Source organism: Falco cherrug, chromosome 1 (assembly GCF_023634085.1).
Source record: "Falco cherrug isolate bFalChe1 chromosome 1, bFalChe1.pri, whole genome shotgun sequence".
NCBI lineage: Eukaryota > Metazoa > Chordata > Aves > Falconiformes > Falconidae > Falco > Falco cherrug.
This window is the reverse complement of record NC_073697.1, coordinates 126,185,674-126,204,896: the sequence shown is the minus strand read 5'-3', so window position 1 is coordinate 126,204,896 and position 19,223 is coordinate 126,185,674. Positions and strand designations below refer to the sequence as shown.

The 19,223-nt window shown below is 51.6% G+C and overlaps 1 protein-coding gene across 1 annotated transcript in view; it reads left to right on the top strand.

The window, feature by feature from the left end:
* The window catches only part of SLC39A11 (solute carrier family 39 member 11), a 98,500-nt gene that overhangs the window by 2,982 nt on the left and 76,295 nt on the right, over positions 1–19,223 (top strand). Inside the window, exon 4 of the mRNA XM_055728651.1 lies at positions 6,748–6,906. Coding sequence (XP_055584626.1) covers positions 6,748–6,906 — 159 coding nt within the window. The remainder of the gene's footprint in view (positions 1–6,747; positions 6,907–19,223) is intronic.

Sequence of the window (19,223 nt, the reverse complement as noted above, 5' to 3'; positions counted from 1 at the left end):
TAATCAAGGTGCAATTTAACTGTTCGCAGCTGTGGAGATTGCAGGTCTGCTGTTCCCAGTGGCTGGAGCAAACCCAGCTGCACTGAGCAAGAGCCTGCTGTGGCGGGTGACGTGAAAGGCTACAGAGCTCGGTTTGCTCCCTAACAAGCTTTCCTGGAATGTGCCTGCAACCTGCTAATGTGAATAATTCAGCTTGCCTGTTGTAGCAGATTCGTGGGCCATCATTTATAAATGGATCACTTGCGTTAGGAATTGCCTGTTCTGGAGCTTCCCCTGTGGTTTGATTTCTGAGCTGTTTTTCTCTGCAAGACACACCCTTGTCCCTACAAGCCAAGTTGGAGCCACTTTTGTGGTGTCAGGGAGATGCTGCTGGGGACAGCGTGCGCTGGGCTGTCCCCTTGACGTGGCACTGCTGTCTGCAAAAGCAGCCAGCACAACTGTCCTGCATCTGGGGAGGTACCAGGGCATGGTGGGGTGTCTGCCCTGTCCAAGGGCTGGTTCGGGTGCTGCCCCAGCACGGCATGATGCTGTCCTTGCTGTGGCCGCAGTGTCACCCTGCCAGGAGCACTGAGTCATCCCTGTGCAGCAGAGGCGTGGCTCGGCTGGTGAAGCAGAAGTTCTACAAACAGTTACTTTTCCCCTGGCTTCTTTCAGTTTGCTGTGCTTGGAGCAGGAAAGGGAACTTTTTTTTTCCCCCTGGGGTTGCTGCAGTGTCTAGAGGGGAATGACAGTGAGGGAGCCTGTGGTGGCACATCCTGCTGGCTGGAGGTGCTGCCACCTAAACCACCCACAAGCTGAGATTTGTGAAGGCTTCTAAGTTGCGTTTGTAGGCTTGAGCTGCTGAAGCTGGTGCTGGTTGGGTTGAGCTGAGCTGCCTGTGTCACCCAGGGTCACTGCAGAGAACTGATGCTGCATGGCCAGGATGGCTCTTTTGGAGGAAGATGACAGATCTGCAGGTGATTGTGCCATGGTTGCTTCTAGGGCTGCTGGGCTTGCTAGAAGCAGGTTCTTGCTCGGTGGCCAAGTGTTTGGGTGGCAGTGACATGGCAAAAGCACCAAATTTATCTTCCTTTTGCCTTAGTTTGCTCCAGATGTGCCTGTAGCTCTTTGCCTGCTGCGTGGCATGGGGCTGGCATACCCCCCCTGAGAGGGCTGTGCTCAACCCTGCACCTTCATGCTTCCTCAGTGCAGCTGCCCGGCGCCGAGGAGGGGTTTGCTGGGTGTTACTCCCAGGTAACAGGTTCCCCCTGAGTTCCTAGCAGATGGTTTTCTTTTCCCAGCTGGACAGCATTGTAATTGATTGACTGGCTGTCTTTAGCTTTTCTTTACCTGAAAGGTTTTAACACGAGAAACATTTTCCTCCCTGTACAGACAAGGGAAGCACTAGTGATGTGTGTGCTTGGCAGCTTTGCAGAGTCCACGGAAAAGATGGAGGAGAAACCGCCTCCTGACTCAGCCCTTTGGCAAGAGGGACCGTGGCTGACTTGCAGCTCACTGCAGGATTGTGGAGGTGGGATGTGATGCTGGAGCTAAGTAGGTGGCATGCCTGAGGCAGGTTTGCCTGGAAAGGGAACCCAGGTGGGCTGTGAAGTCCTCCTGGCTGGCTGGGACAAGGGGCTGTTCCTACCTCATCCAGGCTTGTGCTGCAAAACTGGTGTTGGAGGAACCTCAGGAGCAGCGTGGGCGCTTGGTGTTTTGGCAGGCTGGCTTCATGCAGGGCAAAAAGCAGGATGCAGTGTTTGGAAACCTATTTGTACTGTTCTTTCTTCCTCTTCTTCCCTTCAAGAAGTGTTTCTTCTGATGGCAGTGCTGCTCTGATCGTGGACTACTTATCTTGCTGTAAGGGATTTCTGTTGTAGAGACCATGTCTTTGATGTCGATCTCTTGCAGATATGGATGGGCTGTTGCTCTGAGCCCTGGAGCAGCGAGAGGCAGAACTTAACTGCCTCTTTATCTCTGCTGTGAAATCTGGGCTGCCAGGTTTAATTAAACTTCTGTTGTACTCTGTCAGAACCAGCAAAACTCCAATTCCTGTGCTTTTGGAGGCAGGTATCGCTTCTAACCTTGCTGTTCTGGTGCTCAGCTCAGGATTTCTGTTAGTCATCTGGGTTCCAGGGAGCATGCACGCTGCTCTCCAAGACCAGGATTGCTGATGAAACAGGGTATAACAGACGGTTGTCTCTCCTGTTGGTAATGATTTGCCTGCTCATCTTCTGTGAGCTTGCAAAGCAAAATAAAACCAGAATTAATTAAAAGCTTCTCTACAGCTGCTGAGCCAGGAGGAGGGTGTGGGACAGGGATGTCTAGGTGACCTCAAGGAGGATGGTCTGGGATGCAGAGTGTTCCTTTGGGGTCCAGAAAGCTACGGCTCGGCGCTGCCTTCAGAGAATCCATCTGATCTGGGGGAGCTGATGTAAGCCTGGGCGTGTGGTCAAGTTCCCGTGCCCTGAGCTGGGGTGTGCCGGGAGCATCCGGACTGCAAAGCAATGTCCCCTTTGGCACAGGTCAAGCTGACCACATCTGATGGCGTAAGTGTCATCTCGGGAGAAGGGAGCCTGTGTGGCTGGCTGCTGCAGTGTGAAGGAGCTCAGCTTCTTCCAGCCTGGTACCTCTGCTTGGGTGTCCATGTGTCTAGCTTCTCTCTGCCTCAGTTCCCTTTCTGGAAATTATAGATAATGGAGGGCTTTGTATATGAAAACCTCTGAGGCGATGTTTTTCTATGGAGAAATGGCTTTTCTTGCTTGGGCATCTGATGTGGAATTCTGGCTTTTCTCTTACATCTTGATATTCTTAAATAAGACCTTTTTTTTTCCTTCTGATATTCTCTGTTATCTCAGTGTTATCCTGGAGGTGCTGTACTCTCGGACATCATAAACACTACATGAAACCTGCAGTCCTCCTTCCCTACAGCCTCGCATGGCTATTCCTCTTACTGGGTCGCAGTTTGGTTTCTTCTGTCCCAGGTGAAGCAGAAAATCAGAAAGACATGCTCTTTAAACTGCAGTAGGCACGTCTGGTATTGAATATTCTCTTTCAGTGCTGCTTAAAACAGCATCAGTAATTTACACAGGTCTACTGAGGCTGATTCTCGTTGTTGGAGCCTTAATGAAGTCAAGTGGAAAAGTTTGGCAGGGAAGGTGTCCTGCTGGTCTCTCACCTTCCACTTCCCTGTCCTGCCAAGGGGATCTCCTTCGCTTGTGAGCGGCTTGGGTTTTCTGATCCGCACGCTGTTAACGTGGCTGTTTCCCCTGAAGTTGCCGTTCTCATCTTGATGATCGTGCAGGAGTGTTGAGAGATGTTGCCACTCACAGCAAACAAGATGAGGGCTTTAATTTTAATGCAGTGGTGTGGTACTGGGCTTGGATTTACAAGGATGCTCCCCCTCATGCTGAGGTCCAGCAGGGCCAGCTGCAGCTGGGGATGAAGATCGTTGCCCTGATTATTTGCAGAAAAAAGCTCCTGTGTGGCTCTGAAGCCGTGTGGGCTGAGCTGAGGCGGTGCTGGCTCTGTGGTCTGGGTGGGGAGAAGTGAGGGCACCCACAGTGAGTCCCTGCCTGGAAGGGGATGCGATGGAGACCCATCAAACCCTGGGAGAGGTGCTGGGGCACAGTGTCGTCATAAATCCTGCTGCCTGGCACGTTTCAAGGGTTTCCCATTAGCATGAGGACACAGATCTGGGTTCAGTCATCTTCCGTGGCATGAGGCAGTCAGGTTTTGAGCCTGGCTTTTGTCTCCAGTTTCCCTGATGTATCCCAGGGAAGGGTTTGGGCTCCCGGCAACCCAGGGATGCTTTAGATACGCAGCTGCCTTCTGTGTGCTTTCTCCTCCCCCATCAACCACAGCTTATTTTCCCCAGAGCTGGTAGATTTACAGCATTGTTGCATCTTGGCTCTGGAGCACGAAGTCTCTGCAAAAATGTCCAAATCCAGTTTGGCAGGAGGCATGTGTCCTGGTGCCAGCAAGCCGGTGCGCTATGGGTCCCCTGCTCCCCATCTTGGCTGGGCTGAGCAGGGCTGGTGCGAGGGGAAGGCTTTGTGCGGAGAATTGTACACTCCGCCAAAGTGGCTTCATGTTTTATTGATCTGAGGAGAGCCCAGGCAGGCTTTTTCTCTCTTATTCCTGTCTTTGATGCTGGCTTGCTCAGTGATATTGGTGGGGTTTGGGTTCCTGTCCCTGGAGAATTCAAAGTTTTGAAATGAAGTGTGATTTTTTTTTTAATTATTCTTTTTGCCAGCAGCCTGATTTAAGTAACAACAACAAAAAAAGATCCTCATCCTCACCCTTTTGTTAGTTCAGGAGCGTCATCTGATAAGGGATGGTGCTGAATCAGAGGGGTAAATTCCAGGTCTGATGCTGAAGAGGGTGAGCAGGACCTTGGCTCAAGGTCAAGCCCGTGTCCGGGAGCTCACACCTGGGCTCTGAGGTGGGCTGAGGGGAGGCACAGGGACCTTGTCACTTCTGCTGGCTGCTGCAGGGTGATGACTTCCAGCTCCCCCACCAAGTGGAGTTGAGGGGTTTTGCTGCATCAGAGTGTAGGAATAAATTGCTTTTCCTTACCAAGCAAGTGAAGCTGGTTGGTTCAGCCCAGCAGTTTGTTCCTTCAGCTGGTGAGGCTGGGGTGGCTTAAAGCTCTGTCATCATCTTCCCCCAGAGCCCGTGTACCAGTGAAGCTGGTGGGAGCTCCGTTGCTGACTCCAGTGGTGACAGGATCTGGAGGCTGAGCAGTGTCAGGCCTCTGTTTTCCATGGAGAAATGATATCTTAACATAAGATGACAATATAATTCTGCAGAGCCTTTCCCTGTTGCTTGTGTTTCCATGTTGGGGTGTGTGGTTGTTTTTTAAAGGAGGTGGCATTTGAAATATGAAGTTTGACAGCCGTGGTTAAGCCTGACATGACAGCCTGCTTTCTTCTTACTCATAGCGAGCTGAGATTTACACAATCCCTCAGGGACTGGTGTCTACAGCAATAGGCATCTCGTTCTTTCTTTAAAAGTGATTTAAAATGTAATAATTTGTTACGCACTTCTCTTCCGCAGGCGAATACCCATACTGTGAGAGCAGGCTGAGCAGCATCTCCTCTGAGCATCCTGCAAATGGGGCTTTGTGGGGTGCTTGGGGTGGGTTGCTGGATGGAGAGGCAGGGTCACCTTTCCTCACAGGTGAGGGAGATCCCTCCCACTGCTGTCTCCAGGCTTGCTTTTCTTGTTCCTGCTGGATCCTGATCCCACAATCCTTCCTCTGGCGAGAGCTCCCCTTTGATGTGCTTCACCGCTCGAAGGCAGGGCTGGGGGAGAGCTCGGAGCATTGCCTGGACCACCCTAAGGCAACATGGACCCCGTCTGCCCACGGCAGGGCAGCGGGTGCTGCCGCATCCCTACCCCTTGCTGGTGCAGTTTCCCAAAGCCTGACACAGATCTGTGTGATTTTTAAGCCCATCTGTGCTTGTCTTGCTCACTTGCTTCCTCCCTGTGTGTGATGGGACTGGTCCCCAGAGCTGGTCACAGCTGAGCTCCCATGGAGCTGAATGGCTGCAGGGAGAGAAACTGGCAGCTGCCGAGGGCATTGCGCTAAGCTGATGACTGTTTAATTAACCCAGCCCAGTATGTTGGGCCGCAGAGGAGGGGAAGAGATAAGGTGATAAAATGCATGTTAATATTATGTTCTTTAATATAAGCTTGTGAAACTGGTGTCTCGCTTGGCTTTCTGTTCTCCACGCTGGGTATCAACCTGAGCAACCAGCTCTGAGCAGGGCTGGGTTGGAGATCCCCACAAGTCCAAAATACTGTTTTTCTGTGGTCTTTTGGGTAGATGTGCCTTCTCCCTCCCTGCTAGGCAGCAAGCAAGGAAAAAAGCCCTCTGCTGCTGGCAAGGTTTATTATTCCTGGTGCAAACTGGGTAGGACTTTGGCAGCACTGGTTTGTGCTGGGAACTGGTGCATTGCGGTTCAGGGTGGGAACTTGTTCTCTTCCCAGGCTGGGCCCTCTGGCTTGGATGCTGGGACAGGAGCAGCCCAAGTGTTGGTCCGTGCAGAAGCAGAGGAGTTGCAAAGCCCTCGTGCTGCAGTTGCCTTGGCCTGGGGTGGTGAGATGGGGACGCTGGCCGTTAAACCGCAGCAGGTTTAAAACTGTATAGCAAAGTTGTGACGTGCCCTTGGCCAGCTTGGAGATGGCTCTTTGGTTCCAGTTGCTATCCAATATTTATTTTTTTTTTCTGCATGAGATCAAGGCTGTGCATTCTTCGTCCCCTGCCAGCTCTGTGGAGAAGCCCAGAGCTGGGTGCAGAAGGATTTGGTTCGCTCTGGCTTTGGCTGGGGTGCAGTGAATGAGAGGGTCGTGGACCTACTCCTGTCACTGCAGAACACCCAAGGAGAGGATGGCTTTCCTGCTCCCACTGTTGCCATTCCTGTTTGGATGGCGGTCGTGGCTGTGTTAATGGCACAGAAAAATGCCCTGATCATCTTGTGGTGTTTGTTTGCTGCTTGGGACTTTGGAGCCAAGAAGAGCCTTGGTGAAAATGGGGAAGAACCCTCACTTCTCCATCCTTCAGGGATTTGTCCTGTTGGGAAGCGGGTTTGGATGGCTCTGCTGGGTTGCAGTGGGGGTGAGCGTGGGGATTTCCTTGGCTGGTGGGCAGCTGGCGGGGGGAGCCGGCGGTGCTGCCGTGCAGCAGTCGGTGTCAGATGTGGTGTCAGATCCTCGTGGCATCGGTGCCTGCATGGTTCTCACTGCTCCCCTTTTGTCTCCCAGGTCATGCTGGCCGCTTCCTACTGGTCACTTCTGGCCCCGGCTATCGACATGGCAGAGGAGTCCGGCAGCTTCGGTGCCTTCGCTTTCTTCCCAGTGGCCGTGGGCTTCGCTCTGGGAGCAGCTTTTGTGTACTTCGCCGACCTGCTCATCCCGGCACTGGTAAGTGGGTGTTCCTGGGCTGGGGGGCTTCAGCTCTGCTGTGATAGAAGCCAGATACAGATTGGTTTCTATCACAGATTTAATGAAATCATGTTTTCTCCGAGATCCTGGGTGGCTCTGCCAGTGCTGAATGCAGCTTTAGGCTGTCTGCACTTTTTTCCTTCCTCCTTCTCCCCGCCCCCCCTTCACGCTTCTGCTTTTGTTCTTTTCACTGGCAACACTTTGCAAACAGTTCAGGTGTGACCTTCTGTTTCAGCCCAGGGGTTTAATTCACAGAGCTGCCAACCCTCTAAGCATTTCAAAATTGAAAGAACCATCCTACTGTCGAGGAGTATTATTAAAAAAAAATAAATTGGAAGCTGTTGGATTTGTACAGCTGAAAACAGAAGAATGGCTTAGTAGAGATATTTTCAAAAACTTGCAAAGAGCTTTTTAAATTTTGTATTGATTTTGGAGGAAGGGGGGATTATCTGTGGTTATGAGTAAGGAGTGTGAGGCTTTCCATTTGAAGAACGGTGCAGCTGGATACCCCGGTGTCCAGGGGAGCCTGCAGCAATCAGCCTTCCCCGCTCCCTTGCTTTTTGAGCCTCTCCTGACGGGTACAGCCAAACACATCCTCACCTATGAAGAAAATTGCTTGATATTATGGTGTGTCACTTCCAGTGCAAATGGATGCATTGAAGTAAAGAAGAAACAAATAAAATGACAGTGGTGTCAAACTGCTGAAAGCCTGGCCCTGCTCTGCGCTCTGCCTGCCCATGTCCTGCCTCTCCTTGGGGGTCCTGAACGCTTTGCAGGATGTGGTGGGGGCTGGGTGCTGCCACCAGTCAGCCAGAGCCCTTGGAAGCCGTTTGCTGTCAAACCCAGCTTCTTCCCTCTGCTCTGTCACCCGAGGTCTCTTTCCTGCGTTGCCCATCGCAGCCATCGCCCTTGTTAGGAGGCGCTGGATGGAGCCGGGGATGTGTTTGATCAGCTGCCTGAAGCTGATGTTTCCCAACAGGGTGGACAAACGGCTGCACCACAAAACCTGCTTCTTCCGGATGGCTGGTGTTCTTCTCCGCTGAGTTTTGCAACAGGAGCGTGAGGAGGGGGAAGAGCATTGGGGGCAGTGAAATTCTTGTGTTGCGAAGAGCAGGATGGAGTGGTGGCAAGGTGCTGAGGGTGACAGCCTTGTAGGGAGCAGTGGAGTATGTATAAAATATACAATCATATCTTGCTTTACACTGATGGGAGGTGAGCTGTTGCTTCCTCTGGCTTGACACAGCCACTTGTGCCATGTGGGAGGGCACGTGCCCCTGCATGCTTGTCCCACAGGGAATCTGGTGGCTGGTGCGTGTGCTAACGCCGAGCACGAAGGGGATCTATGCCCCATGGCTGGTGCTGCTGCCTGTGGGGTTTGCTTCCAGAAAAAGGGGGTGTCCCTTAGCTGGGGTGCCTCCTCCAGCTGGATAGTAGGCAGCACCTGCCTTGTTAGAGCTTGTGCAGATGCTAAGTGCTGCTTGTCCTTCCCCTGGATAACTTGGGCAGGGTCAGGAGAGCTGGCATTTGGGGGTGCGGGGGGCTGCTGTGCTCCCTGCCCAGAGGCAGTGGTGGTGGCTCCTGGGGCTGTTCAGGGACCCTGCAATGAGCAGGAGATGTGACTTCTGGGATGCTTTAGGAAAAGGACAGGCTGCCCAGAGACTTGGTGAAGTTATGAGGGATGTTGTGGAAGGAGTGTGAGTAGAGGTTAAAGCTGAATGTGTTGAAATGAAAATTTGGCCGGTGCCTGGTCAGTCTTGAGCCATCCTTGGGGCTGTGCTGGCTGGGGAATTCAGCTTGAGATGCATCTCCTTTCAGCTGGAGGCCAGAGTTCTCTCTCAGGAGCCAGTGCTGCTCAGGCAAGGGTTAAGCCATTGCACTTCCAACAACTCTTGCTTCTTCTAAAGTCAGTTAAAATCTCAGGGTTGTTTTTGTACACCCCCTCCCCACCCCACTTCCCCTTGGGTGGGGAAGGGATGCTGGAGGGACCATGGGGCACGCTGTCCCTGGGAGGGCAGGACAAGGGATCAGGTTTTAGCAGGTTGCTCTTTGCAGAGAGTTCTCTCTCTGCCTGGCACTCCTCTGTAATTGGTGTGCTGGATAGCAACAGGTAGTAAAAGCTTTTAATGACTCCTTATCATCCCAGCCCCCCTCCTTGAGGAGGGAGCAAGGCTTCACTCCTGCTGCAGCCTCATCAGGAGCTGGGTGGCTGCAGTGGTACCCGAGTGTTTGCTCAAACGGGTGGGAGAGTTAAAACTTCAAGACAAACTGGTTAATGATGCTGAACAGCTGTAGTCATTAAATTCCTTACAAAAGACAGATCTAATCTATTACATCTTTATCTTTTGCCATTTCCCTCTGTGAAGCCTTTAACATGTTTGTTCATTCTTTAGCTGAGTTTATGGAAGAGGAGATAAATGCTGGCCTGTGAGCGCTTGGCTGGGCTGGTGGAGGACAACAAACCGCAACAGGGCATTTGGGTGTGCTTGGAGAGCGAGACCCTTGCAGAGAGGCCTCAGGAGCCCTAAAAAAAGGGGCTCTCCCTCATTTTGATTACCACCTCCTCAAATGTGGTGTTCAGCCAAAGTGTGTCTCTACCAGCTGCACTGGTTTGGTGGCTGGGGAGGTGGTGGCAGAGCTGCTTCTGCAGCAGGATGTTGCTGTAGTTTCTGGAATATTTTAAACTGCTAACAAATGGGCTGTCTGTCTCTTCCTTCCCTGGCCCCAGTGATGCCACAACAGGTTTCTCTCCTTCCTTTGCTCTAGTTTAACCTTATGGCTACTTTTGATATAAGAACTTGGCCTTCAACTGGTATTTAATGGGGTGGATGGGGAGAATTGACAGGTGTTGGAGGGGTGTATGAGATGCTCCTGTCTACTAAAAGGGGTTGGGGTTGAGGGCATTTGCCAGAAGCTTTTGAGGGAGACCTTACTTAAAAGTATCGCTCAGTGCAGTAAGTCTCTGATCACAGAGTAGCTATTTTGGGCCTACAGTAATGTATAGGAATGCTGGAATGAAGTATTATTATTCTCATCATTCAAATCTGTCTTGCAGCTCTGTTGACTTGGCTGGGTTTTGTTCAGTGTGATGTTTTATTGGGTTTCTGTGATGTATTTCTTGCTCCGGCCTCCCTCTTCCCAGAGGAGTGCCACAAGAGTCCAGAGGATGCATCCGGCCCTGACTCCAGTTTTCAGACAGACCCTGGTTGCTTTGGCTCCTGAATTTTCACATGCACATGTGTTACATTTGTCTTTGAGCCGGTGGACCCTCAAGATCTCTCCTGGCGGTGCTGCAGGCTGGTGGAGTTCCCGTGCCCACGTGGGTGGGATGCTGGGGCTGGGTGCAGCAGAGCCACCTGTGTTGAAGTTGTGGCTCCCAGGAGCTCCCTGGCTCCTGCCTATTCCAGATCACTGCCCTTGACCGCTTCTCTGAGCAAGTGGGAATTCAGACACTGTGCTGGTGGCATTGGGAATGTGGCACAGGCAGGGGAGAGGAGAAAGCAAGCTGGTCAAAGCGGAGGTAATAAGCCCCTCGCAGGCTGCATGTCAGCTCGGCTGTACCTGCCTGCCCACGTGTGTGTGCGCGCTTCTATTAACAGTCTTGTTCTTTCCGCTTCCCGGCTGCATGACGTCCTCATGGCTCCCCCCTCGTTACGCTAAATAGAATAATGAGGCTTAATCAGCTTCATCTCCTCTACCTCTAGGCTTCATTTTGCTCAAACATCTGTCCACATACAGAAAGCAGCTGTGGTGGGTGCAAGTCTGCAGTGGGAGCCAGGCTCGGTCCAGGGCCCAGATGGATGCCGTGGTGTGTGGGGTCGGGGCAGCCTCGGGGTCCCCCCCAGGAGAGCTGAGTGGTGGTCGAGGGGGAGGGGAAGGCAGATGTTGCAGGAGAACCAGGAGTTAACACATAATCCAGGGAGAGAGCGGGTGGGCCACTACTCAGTTATAACTAGGAGCCTGCCAATACTTCTCGTGTAAAAGATGATTGGGGATGGGAGGATGGGGAGCCAGGGCTGTAATTCTGTCATGGAAATACCATCTCAATTGGATTAGTTTGGTTTTTTTTTTCTTGTCAGCTAGATACAGGGTTTGTTGTTTTTTTGGTTGGGTGGGTTTTTTTTTCTGAGAACAGAGTGAATCAATAAAGCCACGTGTGATGGGTATACCATTCCTTCGATTTAAAACAAATAGTAACCAAAGTGCCTTTTAAAAGCCTTTTGCCTGGGTTGACGTGTGATTGGTGTCAGCACTGGCCCCCTGTGCCACAAAAAGGATCAGCGTGGCCGAAACCCCTGCCTGGGGTCTGGGGCTTGCATTTCATACTGGTTTTGAAATATTTTGGGCTGTGGTTTGCAGCTGCGTGACAGTTTTCATGAGCAGGCTGAGGATCTTCATGTGGGATGGGTGAGAGCGGAGCGGGTGCATGTGTGGATGTTCATAGTAGGAGGCTGAATCCCATTAACCCTCTCAAAATGTAATTGTGTTGTGCTCCTGCCCTTCTCTAGTTTTAGCAAATGAAGCTTGCAGGCTTTTTTGGATCATAGTCTGGGACTGGGCATTTTACACAGTGACTTTTAGGCTATTTTTGGCAAGCACCCTGGGGAAGGATTTGAGAAGTTGGTAAACAGATATCCAAGGGGTACTCTCCTGTTTAATAACGATGATGTCTTGTTTGGCTCAGAATGTGCCTTGAGGATGTGTATTTTTCTTGCTGAATCTGTGCAAGTCACTCACTGAGGGAAAGCTGGGAATAGTGCGTGGATGGTGGAGCTGCAGGAGGGGGAGGAGAGACCATTGTACCTGCTGCAGGCATCATTGCATGTTATTTAAATTAGTAATTTCTTTCTTGGGGCTAAACCACAGCTGGATTAGACCATGGGAAGCATTTTTTCTGGGGGGGACAACTCAAGGTAGCGATTCCTGGCACATAGCTGGTGTCCCAGGGTAACGAGGCAGGGCACTGGTTAGCAGTGTGGGTGCAGTTCAGGGGTGTCAGTGGTGCTCCCAGCTTGGCACTGGCAGCGTGTGTGCTTCCACCCAGCGAAGACAGAAAGCCTTTAATTCTCCTCTCCCTTCTGATTTGCATGGAGCTGGATTTGATGGGTTAATTATTTCGTGAGGCAGTAAAAATGTGCTGGATCTTGTTGCTGGTGTTAATTTGTAATCGGAATAAAGGTTCATCTTATGCAATTTGCTAATTCCTTCGAGACATGCCCGTCACAAGTTTCCATTCTTAATGTGCTTTTTCCTGTTCATCTGTGGCTCCTAGAAAGTTAATTAGCTGCACATCCTCTTTGCCATAGTAGGTAGAGGCTTTTTTGATTCGAGCATTAACCAAGGGACATGCCTGTTTGTGGGGCATTTGTATTTTCTGGCTTATTAAATTTCTGAGTGTGGGACAGAAACACTGTCCAGAGCAGCCCAGGGACCCAGGCGCGGTGGTGTGGGTGGCATCTCGCAGAGCTCAGTCCAGCAGCTGCACGTCTCAGGCCACATAATTTTGGGAAAATGGTCAAATAAAGGGGGTCCAGTGAGGTGGTTTTGGTGGCCTGGAGCATGCAATGTGCCTCTACCCATTTTTACATGCAGAATGTGTTCAGCATTTCCTGGTCTGTGCTCCCCGCAGCCCTGCTGCTCGCTCCCACTGCCTGCAAAGCCTTCCCGCATCTCGGCATCCCTCCTGGCGAGAGCTGAGCTGGTGTGGGGGTGCCTGGGTGCAGAGGGGGGGAACACGTGAATGCACGATGGCAAAGCCGTGTCTGTGCCGTGCTTGTGCTGCCCTGAGCCAGGGGTTTAGCCCCCACAAAGCGGGGGCAGCACAGCCCCCCTGGAGCCGGACAGCCCTGCTGCCATCACTGTGCTCTCACACCCCTCTGCCACGGCGGTGTTGCACCAGGTCCAGCCTGAATCGGCATTTCGCTTGTGCGAGGGACTGCAGGAGGTGGGCCTTTGCCTTGTGGCTGGGGACTCGGTGACACGGGCTTGTGTGAGCCACAGCTTGACTTGTGCATTCCTGGTTTGCTCTGATTTCCTTTGCTTGGGGGGGGGGGAATAGCAGCCCTCCTGTTTGTTTTGTGGCATTCTGGCCCTTTTCCACTGGCTCTGGAAGGAAGGAAGGATCTGGCTGTGAGGACAGAAGAAGGGAAACTTTGGGAGCTTCATCATGGAACGCAGCAAAGCCTTCTGTTGGGAAGGTCCTTCCCTGTCAACCCTAAATAAACAGGAGTACCTCCGCACGAGTCTAATTACTTCATCAAATAAACCCTACCCCACCCTTCCCCAAGGCCAGCTATGGATCCGTGTGGGACTGATGCCTACGATCTGCTCCCCGTGTCCTGTCCCGGGCAGGTGACAAGGGCAGGATTCAAACATGATCCCTGGTGCAGACCACAAAGCCCACCCATGGGATCCTCTGACAGTCTCTTGTTAGAGTCCCACTTCTTGAGGCCGGCACCCAGAAACCCCTGAAGGTTACTTTAAAATCTGTTTGCCTGTATGATCTGTGGGAAGCCTGCCTGCCTCCCACCCTTCCCTGCCCACGAGCAGTGGTTTTAGTGATGGAAATCCAGTTGTTGCTAGATAGAGTGAAATTATTTGCAAAAAAAAAAAAAAAAAAAATAAAAGCATGAAGTTGTAATTATACTAATTTTTAGAAAAGCGTTTTGTTTTATTAATGGAGGTAAAGGGTTATTTACTTCCAGAGTGCAATTTGTCAGCTGCTCTTAATTATAGTTCTCTCTCTTATTATGGATTAAGCATTTCAAAAAAACCCATTACGTTTGGAGCCCCAAAGTTAGAGCTAAACAGTAGAGGTGCTTTGGATCTGAGTCAAGTTAAATTCGCCTCCCACCCTCATTAGGTTTATGGGGACAGTCACTAATTGCTGACAACAGCTGCAATCAGGAGCAGTCCAAGGCATTGCAGCAGCGTGGCTGTGCGGGCTGCCAGTGGGGTTGCATGGGGAGCAAGGAGATTAAAAAAAAAAAATAAAAAATAATCCTGCTGTAAAAAAGCAAGGGCTGAGGAAAACCTGGCTTAAATCCTTGTTCTGTGAGTTCCTGCACTGGATGCATGTTTCACCACTATTCCCTTCTCCATTATGCGCCCGCGATAAAGCACCGCTTTCCCCGCTGGTTGCCTCGAGTGGCTATTACTGACTGATAAGGCTGGTAATGGAACATGGGGCTTTTCTCTTCTCTGTGGCTCAGCCTTTGCTGATTGAATTTCAGCTACTGTTTGGGACCAGACTCAGAATTGTAAGAGAGGATAATTTTTTTCCAAAAGGAAGAGCACACTGGAATACTGGATCTGCCTCGTGCTGTCCAAAAGAGTCTGGCTGGCATCATGTGGAGCGATGCATTGCTGTTCTGGGGGTTCTGCTGGATCCTGGACGGCATCTGACCTTTTTGCTGATTGGATTTGAGCACGTGTGTGAAGTTTTAGTTCTGGAATAAGCAGAAGGCAGGCAACGAGCTCCCAGGGGGGAGAGCAGGGTGTGGGTGCTGACCCACTGCTCGCAGTTGAGTGGGGATGGGAGGGGACTTGGGTGCTCAGAGTGCCCCAGCATTGCACTCGTGCTCCAGGTTGGGTGGGCTCTGTTGGTGGGAGCCTCCTGGGCTGTAAAAGCTGGTGCTTGAGAAACTTCAAGCTCCTTGCCTTGCTGCAGTGATGCTCTGTGCCCTGCCTGCATCCAGGCAGACTCGGGGAAGGAGTCAGGAGCCCTCTGCCTCCGCCTCCTGTGGCTGTGGTGCTGGTTCATAGCAAAGAGTCGGCTGCCCCAGGATTGCGTTGCCTGTAAGAGTCGTTCCTGTAGCATCCCTGGAAATGTTAAAACCCCCCATATTGGTGCAGTGCTCACAGATGTGGCTAGTGATGGACTTGGCAGTGCTGGGTTAAGGGTTGGACTTCAGGATCTTAAAGGTCTTTTCCAACCTAAGTGATTCTACGATCCATGCTCTTACTCTGAACACCTGAATGAGGCCCCGTTTCTCCGCAGGCACGCAGAGTGCTATGGATGGTTCCGTGGCTGTTCTTTGATCTTAAAATCTGCCTTTGAATTTGCTCATAGCATAACCCCAAATTAATGCCTCCACTGTGAAAAGTAAACCTGCTATTAAAATGACAGAGAAGCAGTGAGAGAGGTTGCAATCGGTTGGGTGGTGAATGTCAGGGAGAGGAAGGCTGCTTTCATGTAGATCAAGAAAATATATGTGCACAGATCTATAACTGCAGCACAATGCCAACTTGCTCTCAGGGTAAACTCTGACTCACCCAGACTGACATGACACTGCTGTCTGCTTTGCAGATGAGCTGTAAAAAGTCAGTTTTGTGCCTCTTGTGTGCTTGTGTCCCCAGGGGGGGCAGGCCCTTGTGCAAGGGGCTCTGCACGCGCCGGCTGACACGCTGCCTCCCGGCTCGCAGGTGCCATGGGTGGCTGTGGTGAGTGGGGTAAAACAGACGTTTGCTCTTCATCTGGTGGAACATCATGCCTTGTTAGGCTGACGACCTGCCAGAGAGGAGCATGCCGCTGGGGAAGTGTGCGTGTGGGGTTTGTTTGTTCCTTTCTGCTCAGCCTGGCTGAGGCTCTGCTGGTGTTGGGACTCTGTGGGTGTCTCCGGTTTTGCACCCACTGGATGCTCTGGGTACGTGGCTGTGGCGTGGGGTGTGTCATCCTCTGGCTGTGCTGGTCCTGGTGGGGTGCATCAGGGTGTGAAAACCTTCGTGATGTGTGTTGCTGTCTTCCCCCATCGTGCTTGAATTGTCAATGAGGTGGTAAAGGTGATGTGACTTTAATCTGTTGTCCACAGGCTTCGGAGCTAATGCAAACTGAAAAATTGACTGGATGAGTCTCCTCTTTGAGTTTCAGGCTATTTGCAGGCTTGGGAAGGCATCTTGCTGTTGGTTTACATCTTGTGCGTGTTTTTTAAGGCCTGTCAAGACTTTATAGGTGGGGTACATGCTACACATGTAAATAAATGCTATGAGGGCTGATTGCAAGCTTAATTTCTGAGCTTTAGGTGGTTTTGGTTGGAGTTCAGCACCCAAAAGAGTAACCCATGGAAGCCTGGGATGAGCCCTGCCCGTGGGGAGCCAGCTCATTCCCCAGCTCAGGATTCAGCGGTGCCCATGGGACAGTCCTGAGCTTCCAGAGGAAGGGAAGTTGGTTAGCTTCTTGGTGGTGGTAATCAGGAAATGCCTTGTCCCTTATTATTCCTCTCTTCTGTAATGAATTAACAAATTAATTGCACTAGCTGAAGAGAATGAAGGGCCTCTCCTGTGGATTTGTTGCGCTGTGCTTTAGGAAGGTGTTTGAGACTCCCTTGACTCTGCCGCAGCTCCTGCAGATGAGCAGAGGAGTTGGTGTCTCTCCTGGGCTTTGGTGCTATTTTGGTAATTATGGGATTTACAAGATGTGGAGAGGAGAAAGAGCAGAAACAGTGTCCTTGGGAATGAGCTGGCTGCAGGCTGGGGCTGGTACCCACGTGGCTGCGATGCTTGGGGGTGTGGGAAGGGGCTGTGCCCCAGCAGTGCTGCTTCTCCATCCATCTGCTGGGGACTCGTGCACCGTCCGCACCGCTAATTGCGGGCCTAAAGGAAGTTGTGTTTTCATGTAATGTAATTAGGCAGCAATGGCGTGGTGCGGCTCTTCATTTCAGGGGTGATGGATCGCTGGCTGAGCCCTGCTACATCCCACCAGCCCTCCGAGGAGGCCCTGCTGTTCCCCTCCCAGGGCTCCTGACATCCCACCCTGCAGCAGGAGCCACCCGCTTTGTTCTCCCTGCTTTCCCATTAATTCAATCTGTGCTGATGGCAAATCATTACTGAGGAGTATATTGTGTAAAAATGAGCTGTTAATTGAAGTTTTGTTTGCTTTTTCTCTTACCCTTGCAAAAAGCCTTGCATGATAAAAGGACTGTAAAAATATATGTTGCCATGCTACAAATACACAAGGTGGGAAGGGGGCAGGGAGAGAGGAAAGAGGCAAAGCTGGTCTCCATTAGACTTTAATAAGCATGTGGAGAAAAAGCTCTTGTTAATCCCATCTGAGGCTTAAAGGTTTATTGCTAACAATTAAAATCTCATATTGTAGTGCTGACTCGATGCCACAAACCTCTCTGCCGTGTCCTGCTGAGCAAGCTGCCGGCGTCCGGGTGGTTGGTGATGTGTTGAGTAGTCCTTAAGAAAATATCCCTTAGGATCTGGCTGCGGCTGTAATAGGCAAGTTTCCTCCCAGCAAACAACTGGAAGTGGTTATACATCCTCTGTGGCTGTAATAGGCAAGTTTCCTCCCAGCAAACAACTGGAAGTGGATATACATCCTAACTGGTTTTGGTGGGCAGCACTTGGGTGTTCAAAAGCCCCACCTGGTGCAACCAGTCCTTTGAAAAATCAATTTACTGGTGGTGTTTCGAGGTTTCTCTGAGTTTCCTGGTGGGCAGGAGGTTGTTGACATGAAACCTGTCTGCTGCTGTTGCAGAGGTGGGTTTTGGTTGTTTAACAAGCTTGGGTTTTTGCTAGGTTGTGTGGCAAAAGCAGCGAAAACATTCCTGTGCTTTTGTTTTTGTAATGGCAAAGGTTGCAAAAACGACCTCTTTTCTGCCATGTAAAACATCGCTCTTGCAAAACATCAGGTTTTGTAACAAACCTTCTGGGTTTCTCAAGGAGCCTGAGAATTGCATGTGTGTTCCTCCCCGGCAGCGCTCGCCCTGGCCCTGCACTGTCCTTCCCAGACCGGCTGCCAGCAACATTCCTGCTGTGTTTTTCCTCCCTCCTGGAAGGGTCAAAGCCCTGGACGTGCCAATGAGAAAAATCTGTATGTTTGTTTTTAATATGAATGTTGCTTTGGCCAGAGAGATGGATTGGCTTGTGCCTGTCTCCCCTCGGAGCCCCTTGTGTGGCTCCTGTGGGGCCGGTGGCACGTGCCCGCTCCCTGGCAGCGATGCTGGCATGGCCCAGCCATGCCATGTACCAGCTGGGAGCGGGTACCCTGCACCCTTGAATTGGAAGCGCTGTGGGATGCTTTCCTCTCATTCCTGTTGGAGGACAGACTTGGTGTATTTGAGGGTTTGGCATAGGTTTTGGTAAATTTACCTTTCTCCCTCCCTAGGGTCACCAGACTGGTGTTTCTGGGTGCGCTCGGTGCTGCCAGCACGTGAGAGCCCCGCAGGTTTTGGCGCTGCTAAAGGTCTCCCGTCGGCTGCTCTCGGATGAGGCAGCTCCCAGGGAAGCCTCCCCAGCTGGGGCTGCTCTAGGGTCACCCTGCATGATACCCTGGCTGTCCCCACGCTACTGGTGACACAGAAGAGAGCTGATTTATTCCTCCTGCCCTGGCAGCCCGTCAGCAGAGGTTGGTGATTAAAGCTGCTGTTTGCAATTTTCAAGAATTATGAGTTATCAAAGTGGCTGATAATTAGCAGTGAATAAAATGTACTTGCAATAATATGACATTAGTTACAGATAAACTGATACCAGCCTTCCTTAATATTCACTTATGCTTCCCTGTTTGCAGTTATTAGGGGAAGGCTCTGGTGTCGTGTTGCTGCCAGCTGCACTGTCAGGATGAGAAAGGCCTCCCAGCTCGATGAGAGCTGCTCGCAAGGCACTACTGGAGCAGATCTGCTGTAAAAATGCTGAAATTTTTTTGTCTGTGGATGTACCTTCCCTTTCCAATTCCCGCGGCAGTGCTGCCATAGCTACAAGCCTCCCGCCTGCTGCAGGCAGGGTGGGTGCTGGGCCAGGGGAGGATGCGGGGCTGGGGGAGCCAGATGGAAGATGCTCGGCGTGCGAAGTGGGGAGCCCTCGGGCCTCCCCTGCCGTGGTTCTGGAAAAATATTGGTGATCCCAGTGCAGGCAGCGGGACTGGTGTGGGGGGCATGCACTGCCGAGCTGCAGGGAGGGCTGCTGTGCTCAGTGGGTTGCAGGATCAGGCCCCTGGAGTCTGTTCCTCATTGGGAAATTGAGTTTCGTGAGGATGCTCTTGCATTAAGCGACTGCTGGATTGATCATTGGGCTCTGAAGCTGAAACCATGCCTCTGCTCAGGTCGCCCCGCTCCTGCCTGGTGCCGAGCCGGTGCCAGTGCATTTCCACGGGGATTCCAGTTGTCATTGAGGAACAATTCCCATGCAGCCCCTCGCTGGCTGGGTACACAGCACTCGGCTCTGGAGCTTCTGCACTGCTGTTGTGATGGGACAAGGATGTGTTTAGGACCTGGCTGTTGGGATGAGGGCTTGGGGTGGATTCACAGACTCCCCAGGCTGCTGATGTCCACCAGCAGCACAAGCACTTGTGCGATGCT